The sequence below is a fragment of the Marmota flaviventris genome, chromosome 14 (assembly GCF_047511675.1).
Source record: "Marmota flaviventris isolate mMarFla1 chromosome 14, mMarFla1.hap1, whole genome shotgun sequence".
Lineage (NCBI taxonomy): Eukaryota > Metazoa > Chordata > Mammalia > Rodentia > Sciuridae > Marmota > Marmota flaviventris.
The window spans coordinates 20,826,311-20,841,219 of NC_092511.1; the positions used below are offsets into that span (position 1 = coordinate 20,826,311).

Genomic DNA, 14,909 nt, shown 5'->3' on the forward strand with positions numbered 1-14,909 from the left:
AGTGTCAACATACCCTGATAGAGGACATGGTAACCCTTTCAGGTGCCTCAATGTTGTACCACACACACAAGCTGTTTCGGTTCTGGGCTACCAGCACATCACTCCCAGGAACCCACTGCACATAGGAGCAGAAGTTGAGGATCATTGTCTTAGTGCAGCTGTCAATATCATACAGATGCAACTGAAAAAGGAAGAGGCAAACAGCATAGTTAGAAGGGGCTATAGGGGAATCTTTTTCCCTTATGATAAAATGATCTGACCTACCAGTCAGGTACATGCTGAATTTCAAAGTTTATTGATCTATCCCTTAAAGTTTATGCTGAATTTGTATATCTTGACTCTGGCCAAATAAGAGATGACCAAAACAGTAAAGATATACATCTAAGGAGTTAAAGTTCGGTGAAGATCAGATTTTCATTCTCAGAATAACTCTGGGCCAGAATTACCAAAAGGAAGGACACCAGACAAATTAGGTGATATGGAAATTTGTAATGTGACTTTCACTGAAATCAACAATCACTAGATTGTTTCTTTGACTCCAAGGTTGAATACCTTGGTGATGTCATTCAAATATACATACACATACATAAAATTTCTTGTCTTTTGCTAAAGAAATTTTCACAAATTTCTAAATGATATTTTTTTTAATTCCAGGGATCAAACCCAGGGGTGCTTAACTAATGAGTCACATTCCTTTTATATTTTGAGACAGGGTCTCCCTGAGATGCTTAGGGCCTTGCTAAGTCACTAAGTTGCTGAAGCTGGCTTTGAACTTTCGATACTCCTGCCTCAGCTTCCACAGACACTGGGATTACAGGTGTGCACAATCGCACCCTGCTGGTAACATCATATTGAGAGGAGAATCAATAAGGGATTAGGAGGAGACTCAAGCCAGCTTCAATGTCTTCTGGAACGTGTGGCTGAAGAGCACTAGAGCAGCAAGTCTAGGCAAAGATCAGCTAGGCACCAGGAGGAGGAAAGCAGACAGGGAGGTTTCATGAAGACATAAACTTGTGACTAGTAAGAGAGAAATCAGCTCTCAAACTCCCCTCTTGATTTGGTTACCATCATAATACAGTCTCCTCGAGGGTAATATAGGACAGTCTGTGATTCTAAATACAGAGAATATTGATTCCTCTATACCTTTTGCTATGCTAATGGCAAACAGAACAAAGAAATTATGCCCCATCTTGCCCCCACCCAACCCTGGAAACAGCTTATCTCACACCCTCTATGGGCCAGCCAAGGCCTAAGGCCAAAGTAACCCTTCTCACACGAAGTTTCCGGTCCCTGAAGAGGAGTTTGTGCCCAGTTTCATTAAGTTCCAGCCAATCCACACGGCTCTCATGGCTGATGGTACCAATGTTATAACCACCAATCAGATCCACTATAGAGTAAAGGAGAGAGGGGTAAGAAAGATTCCGCATAGTCATATACCAGGCAAGAGGTAGTAGGTAAAGGTCTGGTCTTAAAATCATATGTTGGGCTTTAAGAATGTTACATCATGGCTGGGGCTGGGGCTCAGTGGTAACACTTGCCTCGAATGTGTGAGGCACTGGGTTCCATCCTCAGCACCACATAAAAATAGATAAATAAAGATATTAAGACATGTGTGTGTGTGTGTGTGTGTGTGTATATATATCTATATATCTATATATATATATATAGATATAGATATAGATATAGATATAGATATAGATACATACATACATATATATATGTGTGTGTGTGTATGTTAAAAAGAGAGAATATTACATCAGTCTACAGTGTGTCACAAGGAAATGCAAATAACCAATACAGTAAATTGTGCTAGGATGCTTGAAAAATTATCTAGTATTATAGATGGTTTTGTTTCACTCTATAGTTAACTCAAAAGGTCCAGATCTATCAAGGAATGTGATTCCTCTCTGGAACTCCTGCATTTTGCCTCATAAGATCAGAACTACTGTGTAAGCAGTTTCTACTGCTTATGAAATCTTCTGGAAGGCAGCACTGAGCACATTAAGGATAAGCCAGTTTTTGTATACCAATGAGAGAAAGCTAATGAATGAAATGAACTGGATGACCAGATTTGCTCCAACAAGTTACTTGCACATTTGTGTGCCTATGGTATAAGAGCTCTGAAGGGTAAAGAATGGGAAAAGCACACATACAAAAGTAGGAGAAGCCTGTGACTAAAGTTAGGCTGCTCAGTGCAGAGGATTAATATTTTAGTTTTATCTGAGTATTACAAACAATATTAAAAAAATGATCACATCTAAGGCAGACCACTCAGGGTTGGCTGAGATGCTTTCAGAGTCTCCTGATCAAAGCCATTCACATCTCCTACTGATATACATTATTAATGAGCAATGTGCCTGCTTTTGTTACATAAAAAGACCAAATGTCAGCTAATGTATATTAATGGGAAGATCAATTTAAAGGAAATTTTCTTTTAATTAAAAATCAAAATGATCAAGTCATGTTTTAATGCCCCAAACACAAGTAAATCATAGAATGCTAGAACTTCATGAACCCTGATATCGTATACAAAATTACGTGTGTACATACATTTTTCTCATAGAGGGTCATTATTTTATTAAACACTCAAAGGGGCTGGTGACCCAAATATGTAATAGAAGAACTCTGTTGTTTTACATACATTGACAATGAGAACTAAAGAGTGACTGGATTTCTATAAAGTCTCATAGCTTATTATTATCACTAGAATATTGGGCCTCTTGAACTACATTATTGTTTCCATTATAGATATTTATATTTCTGAGCTCAGGAAGCTGATGTGAAATATTCATGAAATGTAAAACTACCTTATGAATAGGCCCACATGTATATGGAAACTTGATTTATGAGAGAAATGGCATTACAAATTAGTGGGTGAAAAATGGACTTTCAATAAATGGTTAAACATATGGAAAAAAACAAAATTAAATCTACCCACATTATACATAAAAATAAATTCCAGGTGGAAAGCAAAATTTAAAAATCTTAAAATACAGGAGGGAATAGGGAAGAATTTCTTAAATAGGACCTCAAAAATCACAAACTATTTTTTTAAAGTGATCAAATAGACTACATTAAAAGTGTCTGAATGCTAAAACACTCAAAGGAGAAGAAAAACAAGCCACAGTGCAGACAAGATATCTGCAATGCAAATAACCATCAAGGGTTACATATGCATATTCAAAGAACTTAAAAATCATTAAGGAAGAGACAACTTGATTTTAAAAATGGATAAGGGATAGGAACTGGCAGTTCACAGACAAAGAAATCCAAGTGATAAGTTAATAAATGAAATTAATAGAAGGAGATATTGTTTCATATACAGAAGTGAGCCAAGTTATGAAGTCAGGCAATTTCAGTATTGGGGAAGAGACTGAACAATGGCAACTCTAATTGCTAGGGTGAGAATACATTGGTACAATCTATTTGGAGAGCAATTTGGAAATATTTAGTGAGTGAAGATACATCTCCTCTATGATTCAGCAATTCCATTCTAGGTATAGATCTTAAAGAAATGAATCACTGTAATAGTGAAAAATCAACAACTTAAATGCCCAACAATAAGAGAAGAGATAAAAGATATAAGGCAAATGTAACAAAATGTTAGGATTTGACAGAACTGGGTATGGGTAAATAAGTAATAATATCATTACTATTAATAGCTAAAACTTTTATGTGCTTATTGTACATCAGTCTGAGTATTTTTCATATGAAGTAGGCACTATTTTTGTCCCCATTATTGGATAAGGAAGTTGAGGGACAAAATGGTTAAGTAACTTAGGTAAGATAACACAAGTAGCAAGCAGAGAAGTGGGATGGTTTGATTCCAGAGCCCCATTCTTAAATATATATTGTATAGGTATGTTATTCTCAAATTATTCTTGAGACATTTCATGACAAAAAAATATAAAGTAAGATTTATAATTGCAAAATATAAAAATATAAAGTAAGATTTATAATTGCAAACACTTATGAAATGCAAAAAAAAATTCTGTCATTATTAGTCACATGGCAAACTATACAAAAAAAAAAAAAAAAAAAATAAGGACTTTTCCAGTTCTAAAAAGTCTATGATTCTGGGGCTGGGATTGTGGCTCAGAGTGAGAGCGCTCACCTCGCACGCATGAGGCACTGGGTTCAGTCCTCAGCACCACATAAAGATAAAAATAAAAATAAAGATATTTTGTCCACTATAACTAAAAAAATAAATATTAAAAGAAAGTCTATGATTCTGTAAAGTCTAAACAGGAAAACTTATAAATTTTCTAATAGTTCTTCTTTCCAATTTGCAGGGTCTAAGATATATCTCTAGAGAACACAATAGTTATATGGGCAGGTTTATGCAATAAGTACCCAATTGTGTACATCTAGACAAGGTATAGAGACACACATATGGACTCAAACATTTCACACAATCTCTGTAAGAATGGGATTACATATTTACCTGGTGCCTTTGACTCCTGGATTCTCCACTGAATACAATCCTGTGATATGGAAGTGTAATACAAACATCTCTTTTGTTGTTGAAAGTATGATAGAATCTTACCTATAGCAATAGTCTTAATATCAACAAGATAAGCCAGTTTCTTATTATCTTCCATTCCTCGCTGGTGCCTCTCATTAATACGGACACTGAAACATAAGGGGTGAGGTAAAGCAAAATGGGCTTAGTTGGGGATTTTATTGAAGCCTTTGAAGTACCACATGGGATGGTTTTTAGAGTAACCCGAGGACACAGAATTTAGAAGTCCAAAAGAAATCCTTTTGGCTTGTAAGTATTCAAAGAACCTCATGAGATTACCTGATGAGGTGAGGGTTCATGAATTCAGTGCGTACAGAACCTAAGGTGTCATTACTCCCATATTCTACCAGGGTTAGCTCTCCAGCATTGAAGATCATGCATACCTAGGAAGAATGGGAAAGGAAGCATGAAGAAAAACAGTGGAATTAGGTGTACTGTATTCACAGTGACTCCCACTTTTCTCCTTGCTATCTCACTATCACTTGCCCTTCTTCTGACACAGGACCTAGAAGGGGGCTAATCAAGATGGTAACAGTGAAATCAAGCTCTACTCACATTCTCATTTTCAAAGAAATATTTCTCATTGCCACCAGATCCCTGCCAGGCTACCTGTGAAGTGGAGGAGAAGACATAAGAATGTAGATAATTATCCAAGGTGAGGCTGAAAGAATGACAGGTGGGAAGCAGGGAGGTCAAATTTAGAGAGGCTTTGGAACCATGCAAAAGATGCTTTGTCAAATTTTGCTTTGGTACCTATGTTTCTGAGAAATGGTATAAAAATAGTCCAACTGTGGAGATTCTTAATCACTCCAGAATTCTAAACCTCTCATTCCTGAAACCAGGTCCCCAGAATATTAGAGTTTCCTGTGGAGTTCCTACACCAAGGGGCCTGGTCCCCAGGAGGAAAAAAGCCAAGATGCCCCATTACCCACCCTTCCATTCTTGGTTCCTACCTCACTGAGGCGATTAGTGTTCAGGTCTCCCAGAAGCAGTGTGTCTGACGTGTGAGCCACCAAGTAACGCTCCTTTCCCAGGATTTTCACTTCTTCCACCTCATAGCCATAGTGTGACTTGAGCACCACCCGTGTTCCTGATGATAGGTTCTTCACAATCACCTTGGTAAGGGACAGGTCCGAGCTCCTTAGGCTTCCCCAGGCCAAAAGAGGTGTGAATGTGTTGTGGTCTTTGCCCACCTCCATAGTGCTGAACATAGCTAATACCTTGTTTCTTCACCTGGCCTAGGACATTGTTGGCAATGATGATACCTTACATTTACACAGAGCTTTAATATTCATGAAATGCTTTCATATATTATCTCTTTTGCTACTCATAATACATATAATTCTGAAAGTTCCATTGGGTAAAACCTATCACTATGTTTATATAGCATTTTGTGGAAACTTTTATAAGAGTTTGAGAGTACTGTATTATATTCTCATATAATAAGTTATAAGAGAGTACTGTATTACTTATTATCATTATTAGGTACTAAGATTTTAACCCATGGGCACTTTACCACTGAGTCACATCCCCAGCCCTTTATATATTTTTTTTAATAGTTGTGGATGGACATGCCTTTATTTTGTTTATTTTTTTATGTGGTGCTGAGGATTGAACCAAGTGCCTCACACATGTGAAGCAAGCGCTCTGCCACTGAGCAACAGCCCCAGTCCTTATTTTTTATTTTGAGACAGAGTCTTGCTAAGTTGCTAAGGGAGTCTTCAAACTTGCAATACTCCTGCCTCAGTCTCTTGAGTTGCTGAGATTATGAGTGTATGCCACTGTGTCCAGCATGTACTTTTTTTTAATATTATTTTTTGATACATGTCCTTTGCTATAATGATTTTTTTTTGAAAGGCTAAAGAATTGCTAACATTTTGGCACATACTATCACTCAGCCTTCATGTACATATAAAATATTTATTTATTTATTTAGTTGTAGATGGACACAACACCTTTATTTATTTATTTTTTTATATGGTGCTTAGGTTCAAACCCAGTGCCTCACAAATGCCAACCAAAGTGCTCTACCCCTGAGCTACAACCAGCCCTACAATGATCTCTTTAAGAGAAAATATCTTACAGATAATTATATTTATATTCTCAATGCCTAATGGTGCTAATACATAGGATAGAAAGAATAAAATGTTTCTGAGACACTAAAAGAAAGAGGGAACCAGTGAATAATAAATGAAGGAAAGAACAGAGGTAAAGAGAAAAGTAGGCTGGGGAACGACAAATTAACTTGCAACATCATACATGAGCATTCATGGGCCCTAAAACAACAGAGTTTACTTGTCCAGTTTATAATGGATAGGCAGCAACTATTTTAAACAAGGAAGATGGAACTGGCAATCTCTGTACTTCTTAAGCCTGGTGCTTAAACCTCTTCTTACAATATGGTGGTGGGAGAATTATAGCAGGAAAAGTTGCTAGTGAGTTTCCCTGACACATTCTATCCCTCAGAATAGCTCTGTCAGATGAGTGAAGCTTAAATTTGACACTGTGGTTGAGGCTAGCAGGCAGGGAAGTGTTAAAAAAGTGAAAGAGCCAAGCAAGATCTTGGTGTTCACCTGGCTAGGTCCCACATATGTTAACTCGAACTTGTTCTTGTAAATACTCCTTCGAAGACAGCAGTCAAACTGTTCCACCCCACCACAGAGTGTGCCCTAGAAAGGAAAGTGACAGTATAAAACATAAGACACACAGTACACTGGCATGGAGAGGCTATCTAGAGACATCCCCCAAATCTATGCTTTAGAATCTAGAAAAGAGTTGTTACAAAAGGGTTGGTGTGTTTCAGAAGTCCAGAAGAAAAGAGGCAGCAAATACAGGCCTCCAGGACATCATACATGCATGGAATAATGAGGGAGAAATAAGCCCTGCCTACCAAACTCTGTCCTTTGGAGCCTCTGAAAAAGGATATCTCTCTCTCTCTCTTGGCTTTAACACCAGATTTTTAGATTGGAATCAAAAGGAAAGACGAGATTCTCTAGTGCCAAGGGAGAGTGTTTTAGGGTAGGCAGGATTTTTTTCCTAGTTTGGAGAAAATCACCAATCCAGAAAGGGGCTACTAGTAACATACTGCACAAAGTCTTGAGCCATCCCGCTTCCAGGCCAAGGCAGTGACAGTGTACAAATTGGCAATCTCCTTGGGCTTGGCTTCTTCCCAGATGCTTCTTCGAGGGCTCCAGTTGAGTACCCGAAGTCTGAAATGAAGTATGTGACTTTTAGAAGAGATGAACTTTGAGCAAAAGGGTGAAAATAAACTAGTAACTGAAGGAAATCAATCTTGCTATATCAGAGAAGAAAGGAAATCAGAGAATAGACAAGCTAGGCAGTCTACTGAGGGAGGACAAAAAAGTGGTAAAGGAAGTTGGGAAAAATCAAGGCAAAATGTAATGGAATAAGAGTGATGGGAGTGGAGAAAACAACAGATGAGGGTAGGTAAGAAAAATGAACAGTCAGTAGTACAGAAATATAAAAAGGGAAATGGAGAAATGGTAGGAGTAAGGGAAGAAAGAAAAGAATATGAGCAGTTACATACGATTGAAGGAGATAGAAACCGAGACTGACAAAGCCAGGGTAAATCATGCTCCCAAGAAGTGATTGGTCCCAGACCCTAGCTGTTTATCTAATGTTAACATTTACTATATTAATTCATTCATTTCTTCATTCACCAAACATTGACTGTATATCCTGCACTAGATGCTAATCTAAGCACTGGAGATAAGAGGGTAAGTAATAAGCCCTTCTCTCAAGGATTCTTCATTATAGCCACAGACACAAGCAATAAACTATAATATAATGTGATAAACTCTAAGCCAGTGGTCTGAAAGGAGCAATGGAAACACAAAGAAATAGGAAATGATTCTGCTGTAGAATCCCAGGAAGAGGCACAGAGACAAAACACAAGAATGGTACATTTTAGAAGTGCCAGTATGCCAAGGCATGATAGAAACAGGAAGGGGAAAGAGCATGATTTATAATCTGAGAATCTCCTTCAACATATACTTGATTCTGACTAGTCTCTTACTCTGGTTCAGAATAATTTGACTACAGCAGAGGGTTCACAGGAAAAGGAGGCAGAAGATGACACCAGAAAGCCGACCTACCTGTCATAACTTCCAAGCACAACGGACTGACCCCCAGGACTTGCTGCAGCTGTGGTGAACTCCCGCTCTTGAGGGTCACGGCTATAATCAAAAGTCTGCAGCACATGGCCTTCCTTTCCATAGGCCACAATCCTCCGATCACAGCCAGCAGCTACAATGCTGTTGGTGGCCCAAGCCAAGGCATAGGGTGGGCATGGGTGGTTAACCAACTTCCCCTAAGATAGAAGTAGAGGGTTCTGCCCTGAAATTCCTCATTCTCAGTACCTCATAACCCATTTGACCATCCTACCCTGTAGAAATATTTCTTCCAATATTTTCCCACCCCAACACATCTTAATCCTGAAGATTCCACAAGTTACCTTTCTGTCTCACATATATACACACAACATATAAAGTTATGGCCTTGAGTTCTAGGCCATATTCACAAAATAGTGACATGCTGGAGATCTCTAATATGCACCTAGTAAAGCCATATAGGGGAGATGTCTTACACATTAACCAATATAGTCTAGGCCCACAGAGAGCATATGGTTCCTCCTTTTTTTAGGAGGGCTAAATTTAGTTATTATACGAGTAATTATAAGGTAAATGATTCAAACAATACTGAATTATACAGAGCAAAACATCCATGTTGTCCTTTTCTAAACAGTTAACTTTTTTCCTATGAATTTATATATGTAAATGAGGATAATTTTCATTTTTCTTTCCCCTCAGAGTCTTATTTCCCTTTGCCTTAAGGTTCTCCAGACCTGAATCATCCCTTCTTATAAATAATAAACTCCAGCTTTCTGAACATGATTCTTCTCTGTGGCCAGATCCAACTCTTTCTCTCCCTGAGATCCTGAGATCTCATCCTCCAGCCTCTTCCCCTAGTGCTTCAATCTTAGTGCCTTAGATGTCCAGTCTCCTCTAGGAGGGCTCCTGAAACTTCCTTTAGTCCTATTCCAGGGCATCCTTTATTTATACCTGTGACTCTCCGGAGCCTTCATCATCAAAGAAATACCTAACGATGGTACCATCTGCATGACCAGAGAGAATCCCTTTCCCAGAGCAACTAAAAAACAAAGAGAGAAAAGGAGTAAAGGTAAGAAGTAGAGGAAGAGGTTATTCTGTCTCTCCAAGAAAGTTCTCTTCTCTGTCAAACCCTATTCTACATGTGGTTCCATATTTCACACTATGATCTCCCAATCTAGACCTCCAACAGCTTTATCCTGACATTTCTAAGCCCTCATGATATTCTCTTTCTTACTCACTTTGTTGTCAGTGACACAACATAAGAATCCGTCCCATAGATAGTAGATGATTTATTAGTTTTAGTGTTTGCTAAACGAACCTGAAAATGGAAGAATGGATACAAGTCTGGTTAGGCAACTTTCAATTTCACCCAGGCCCTAAGAAAAAAAACAAAATGCACAAAACTGGTCCCTATGTATTCTCCACCCCCAACACACAACTTGGTCTGAAGGGAGAAAATGAATCATATTTCTCTTTCCAGACCCATTATCTCCACCTACCACTTCTCTCGTGTCTCCCTTCCCTCCTTTACCTTGCCTTCAGCCAGTCCAAAGACAATGATGTATTCTGCAGGCCACTGCAGACAAGTAACAGCACTCTATGTGAAGAAATGGTGAAAAGGGTAACCCTGCTTTTGTGGCTTAGCACAACCTGGCCACCCCACCACACACTACCATCCCAGTCTTCCACAGGGAAGGAAAGAAGGGGATACAACTGGGCTCATAAAAGGAAAGCAAACGAGCTGCCAGGCAACCTTCATCCTTGCAGTAGGAAAAGTCATATTGACATGTTATAAAATGCCAACTCCCGGTTACATTTACAAGCAGATATATCAATATGTTTTACTCAAGTTAAGCTCCAGGGACTGGTCTGAACTTTACCGTCTGGATGAACTTGTTGCAGATGACTTTCTTGTCACCCCTGCCAAATAAAATGAGAAAAACATTAAAAACCACTTCGATACTGGGTGAAGTATGGAAGTGACCCATACCTGTAATCCCAGCAACTTGGAGGCCGAGGCAGGACAATAAGTTCAAAGCCACCCTCAGCAACTTAGTGAGGCCCTAAGCAACTTAGCAAGACCTTGTCTCAAAATAAAAAATAAAAAGGGCTGGGGATGTGGCTCAGTGGTTAAGTGCCCCTGGGTTTCATCCTCAGTACCAAAACAAACAAACAAACAAACAAACAAAAAAAAAAACACAAAAAACCCACCAAAAACCCACTTCCATATATAAATTGCCAAAAATGATGCTGAAGCAAGGAAGGAAAGACCAGATAACTTTCCTGGTCCTAGTGTATCCTGCCCTCCCTGGAGGAGTTCTTAAAGGAGGCATGAGAGAGACCCTGAAAAGCTCTGGAACAAAACAGCAAAGAAAAAAACATCACACTGGGTGTCAGGATCTCATGGGGCCTTCTGGTGACCTTAGACTCATTACTCCAGGATAGGATTGCAGAACACACAGGACAAAGGTACTGAAGCAATAGCAACAGACTCCAGAAAGTCTCTGCCTTCCATGCCTGGCTTTTGCTCCCCGTCCTCTCTATTCTTCCCCAACTGAGGCATTTTTCATGCCTTCCCTTTCTTTTCTGGGCCATCCCATGCCCCAATCTCTGCCCTCACCAGTCTTCTCCAATCTTGTAGACATAGATGATATTGTCAGTTTGTCCTATGGCAATTTTAGTGGAATCAGGAGAAAAAGCCATGCCCTTTACCATATAGCTCTTCCTGCCATACTAAAAGTAAAAAGAAAAAGATAATGAGTATACATGAAAGAGATAAGGAGAAAATGTACATGTTTGCTCCAACAGGCTCGATTCATCTTGAGAAAAAGAAGGATAGGCCATTTCCCAAGCCGACGGCTAGGAGGTAGGTTAAGAAGTTTTCCAGGTTTGTAAAGCTACCTCAGTGGGTTAAGGTATACACAAGTACTCTTCACCTTCATGTCAGCTGGTTTGGTGGAGAATTTATCTCTCCGCTCCCCATGTTCATCATACAGCAATACCACTCGGTCCACTGTGCAGACAGCAAATTTGGCATTGTTCTGGGACCAGGCCATGCAGGTCACCTTTGCAGCTCCATCCTGTAGAGGCAAAGGGATAAAAAATAAACACCAGGTGCTAGTCTAGAATGCCAAAAGTGTTTCCCATTCCCTTAGTTTTATTATGATTTTGGTCCATTTTCTTCCCATCACAGTGTTTTCCTTAAAATAAAAAGACACATGTGTTCCATTCTGGTTTCCAAGGCTGTCAGATCCTGGACAATGTGCTTTTTTTTTTTTTTAATGGATACAATACCTTTATTTTATTTTTATGTGGTACTGAGGATTGAACCCAGTGCCTCACTACTGCTAGGTAAGCACTCTACCACTGGGTTACACCCCCAGCCCCAGCAATGTGCTTTTAGACTCATAATACAAAACATTAAGTCACCTATACCAATCTATCCCTGCAATGGCCTCCTTGTTCCCTTATATCCCAGGACTGATACTGAAATAAATTTAATTGGTCTAATAAGTTTAGTCTTTAGCTACTTATTAATTAATGTTTTTGAGCACCTACTGAGAAAAGTAAAACACACCCAGCCCTAGGATCTCATAAGATGATATGAAATGGAAAAGTCCCATAAGAGAAGTACATACAGAATGCAGTAATAATTTGGAGAAGCCCAAGATAATTTTATGCCGAAGTGGTCAAAATTAACTTTGAAGAATGAATGTAGTTGAAAGGGAAATTACCTGGAATAGAATGAAGAGCATGAGCAAAGGTGAATTCTGGATGAGAAAAAGTAATTTAGTTTAGATGAATAGAAGAGACAAGGCAGGAAACAGACTGAGGCCAGATCAGAATGGATCTTTGAGGCCAGGCTAAGGAGTTTGAGTTTATTTTACAGGAAAGGGAAAGACAGAGAAAGTTTTGGAATGGGAAGTTACATAATTAGAGTTGAGACTTAGGATGAGCAATGCCACTTTTCCCCTCCTCAACCACTTACTTCACAGAAGCCCAAGTTAGAAGTGATCAGCACCTAATGGATTATTCTTTTCATGTCTAACCCTCCCACCACCAGCTCTGGTCTTCTATTTTTCTATCCCTAAGAGTTTTCCTCCTTGAAATAAAAATTAAAATAGGGCTGGGGATATAGCTCAGTTGGTAGAGTGCTGAGTGCCTGCCTTGCAAGCACAAGGGCATGGGTTCAATCCCCAGCATCACAAACAAAATAACCTAACTTTGGGGCTGGGGTTGTGACTCAGCAGTAGAATGCTTGCCTAGCACATGTGAGGTCCTGGGTTTGATCCTCAGCACCACATAAAGATAAATAAAATAAAGGTATTGTGTCTAGCTACAACTAAAAACAAAATTAAAATAATAGCTTCAATCCTGTTGTGATTAATTACATGGAATCTAGATCTCTGGCTTAACACATTGTCAATTTTTATTCCTAACCCACTTACATCCAATATTAGGCTTTTTTGACCAAACCCCAAAGTAGAGCCAGAAAATAGTTACACCACCACCACCACTGTCATCCTCCAACTCTTCATTACATTAGGTTAGAAGTGCTGAGGACAATTCATCAACTTTAGCTGATTATCCTGCTCCATGGCTGTGCCTGATCCTGGGCATGTGGCCCTACCTGCATCATGACATCATCTTATTTTAAGAGATTGAAGGAGGAATCCATTTCCAATTTTTCCATTAGGACAAAGCAATTTTTAAACTATAGATTCTGGGGCAACTTACTGAGTAAGAAGCACAACTTTCTTTTTTTCTAATTTCCTTTTTATTTTCCAAATGCCGCATTCTCTGTGAAGTACCATAATCAATTAATTCTCCTTCCTCTCTCTCCTCCTTCCTCTCTCCCTTCCTCCCCTGCCCCCTCTCTCCCTCTTCTTCCCTACTAGAGATCAAATCCTGGGGTTCTTTACCATTAAGCTATATCCCCAGGCCTTCTTTATTTTTGGTACTGGGGATTGAACCCAGAGATACTTCACACTGAACCACATCCCTAGCCCTTTTTATAATTTATTTACAAACAGGGTCTCACTAAATTGCTGAGGTTGGCTTTGAAATTGCAATCCTCCTGCTTCAGCCTCCAGAGCTGCTGGGATTACAGGTGAGCACCACCACACCCAGATCCTTTTTTATATTTGACTCACTAGGTTGCCCAGTTTAACCCTGAACTTGTGATCTTCCTGATTTAGCCTCCCAAGTAGTTGGGATTACAGGTATGCACCACCATGCCTGGCTAATTCTTTTTCCACATTTTGTACCCCACTGGACTGTTGTAGGATTAAGGGAGATAGAGAATAGAACAATAGCAGCTAACTTGTGTGTGTGTGTGTGGGGGGGGTGCTGGGGATTGAACCCTGGGCCTTGTGCATGCAAGGAAATATATTTCCCAGCCCTAAGCAGCTAACTTTTAACAAGCACTTCCATAGAGTAGCATTTTAATAAGTGCTTCACACACATTATCTCATTTTACCTCACAATTCCAAGATAGATGCTGTTAATGCTACTTTTACAGATGGGAGAAATTGAGGCACAAAAAGGCTAAGTAATTTTCCCAAGTTTATATACACAGTTTGTAGGTGGCAGAACCAAGATTTAAATCTATGTATGTCTGACTCTATAATCACAATGCTAACATCTTTAGTTATGCTGCCCGGGTGTATATTGAGCACTCAATTATGACAGATATTCTTACTGGCCTTATGGTAGCCCTTTCAATTCTGAATGTTCTCTCTTGTGCATCAATTTGCACACTGCTTTTTTTTTTTTTTTTTTTTTTTTACAGTTTGCAATGCTCTTTTGTGTATATTACTTCATTAACTCTCACCCAAGTCCCTAAGTTTGCTAGTATTGTAAGCTGGTGGAATGCTCAGAAACTGCGTGATAAGGCCTAAAGTCAGAGGTCATACGGCTAGATTAGTAATGGAACTGGGACTTGGATTCTGGTCTCTTAACTCCAAAACCCACCCTTTGTCCACCTTGTTCAGGGTTCCTTCCCTAGTGCCCAGCCTCTATGAATTGGAGGCGACGAAACTTCATGATCAGAATGAAGGTTCAATCTTCCACCCTTCCCTCTTTCGGGTTTGCACCTAAAGCGCTTATTTCCTTCTGTGTAGAATTATGTTCGTGGCCTACACGTGCAGATCTCCCTCTGGAATGAGGCTCTTGAAGGCAGGGGCAGCAGGGCGCGTGATCATGGATTCCTTAGAGCCCCAGCACCGAGCCTGCTGTACAACGGATTATGAAATGTA

General features: G+C 39.4%; 1 protein-coding gene across 2 annotated transcripts in view; it reads right to left on the bottom strand.

Annotated features, from left to right (window-relative positions):
- Ift172 (intraflagellar transport 172) overlaps positions 1-14,909 on the bottom strand; it is a 36,306-nt gene that overhangs the window by 21,060 nt on the left and 337 nt on the right. Inside the window, exons 2-16 of one of the 2 annotated variants that reach the window (XM_027933461.2) lie at positions 11,589-11,732; positions 11,273-11,385; positions 10,533-10,572; positions 10,184-10,249; positions 9,891-9,970; positions 9,604-9,691; positions 8,638-8,852; positions 7,608-7,731; positions 7,096-7,191; positions 5,476-5,637; positions 5,078-5,131; positions 4,802-4,905; positions 4,547-4,632; positions 1,275-1,387; positions 14-181 (exon numbers count right to left, since the gene is read on the bottom strand). In XM_027933461.2, the coding sequence (XP_027789262.1) occupies positions 14-181; positions 1,275-1,387; positions 4,547-4,632; positions 4,802-4,905; positions 5,078-5,131; positions 5,476-5,637; positions 7,096-7,191; positions 7,608-7,731; positions 8,638-8,852; positions 9,604-9,691; positions 9,891-9,970; positions 10,184-10,249; positions 10,533-10,572; positions 11,273-11,385; positions 11,589-11,732 (1,653 nt within the window). Of the gene's footprint in view, positions 1-13; positions 182-1,274; positions 1,388-4,546; positions 4,633-4,801; positions 4,906-5,077; positions 5,132-5,475; positions 5,669-7,095; positions 7,192-7,607; positions 7,732-8,637; positions 8,853-9,603; positions 9,692-9,890; positions 9,971-10,183; positions 10,250-10,532; positions 10,573-11,272; positions 11,386-11,588; positions 11,733-14,909 lie in introns of those variants that run through there. The other variant, XM_071601448.1, reaches the window with a different exon arrangement.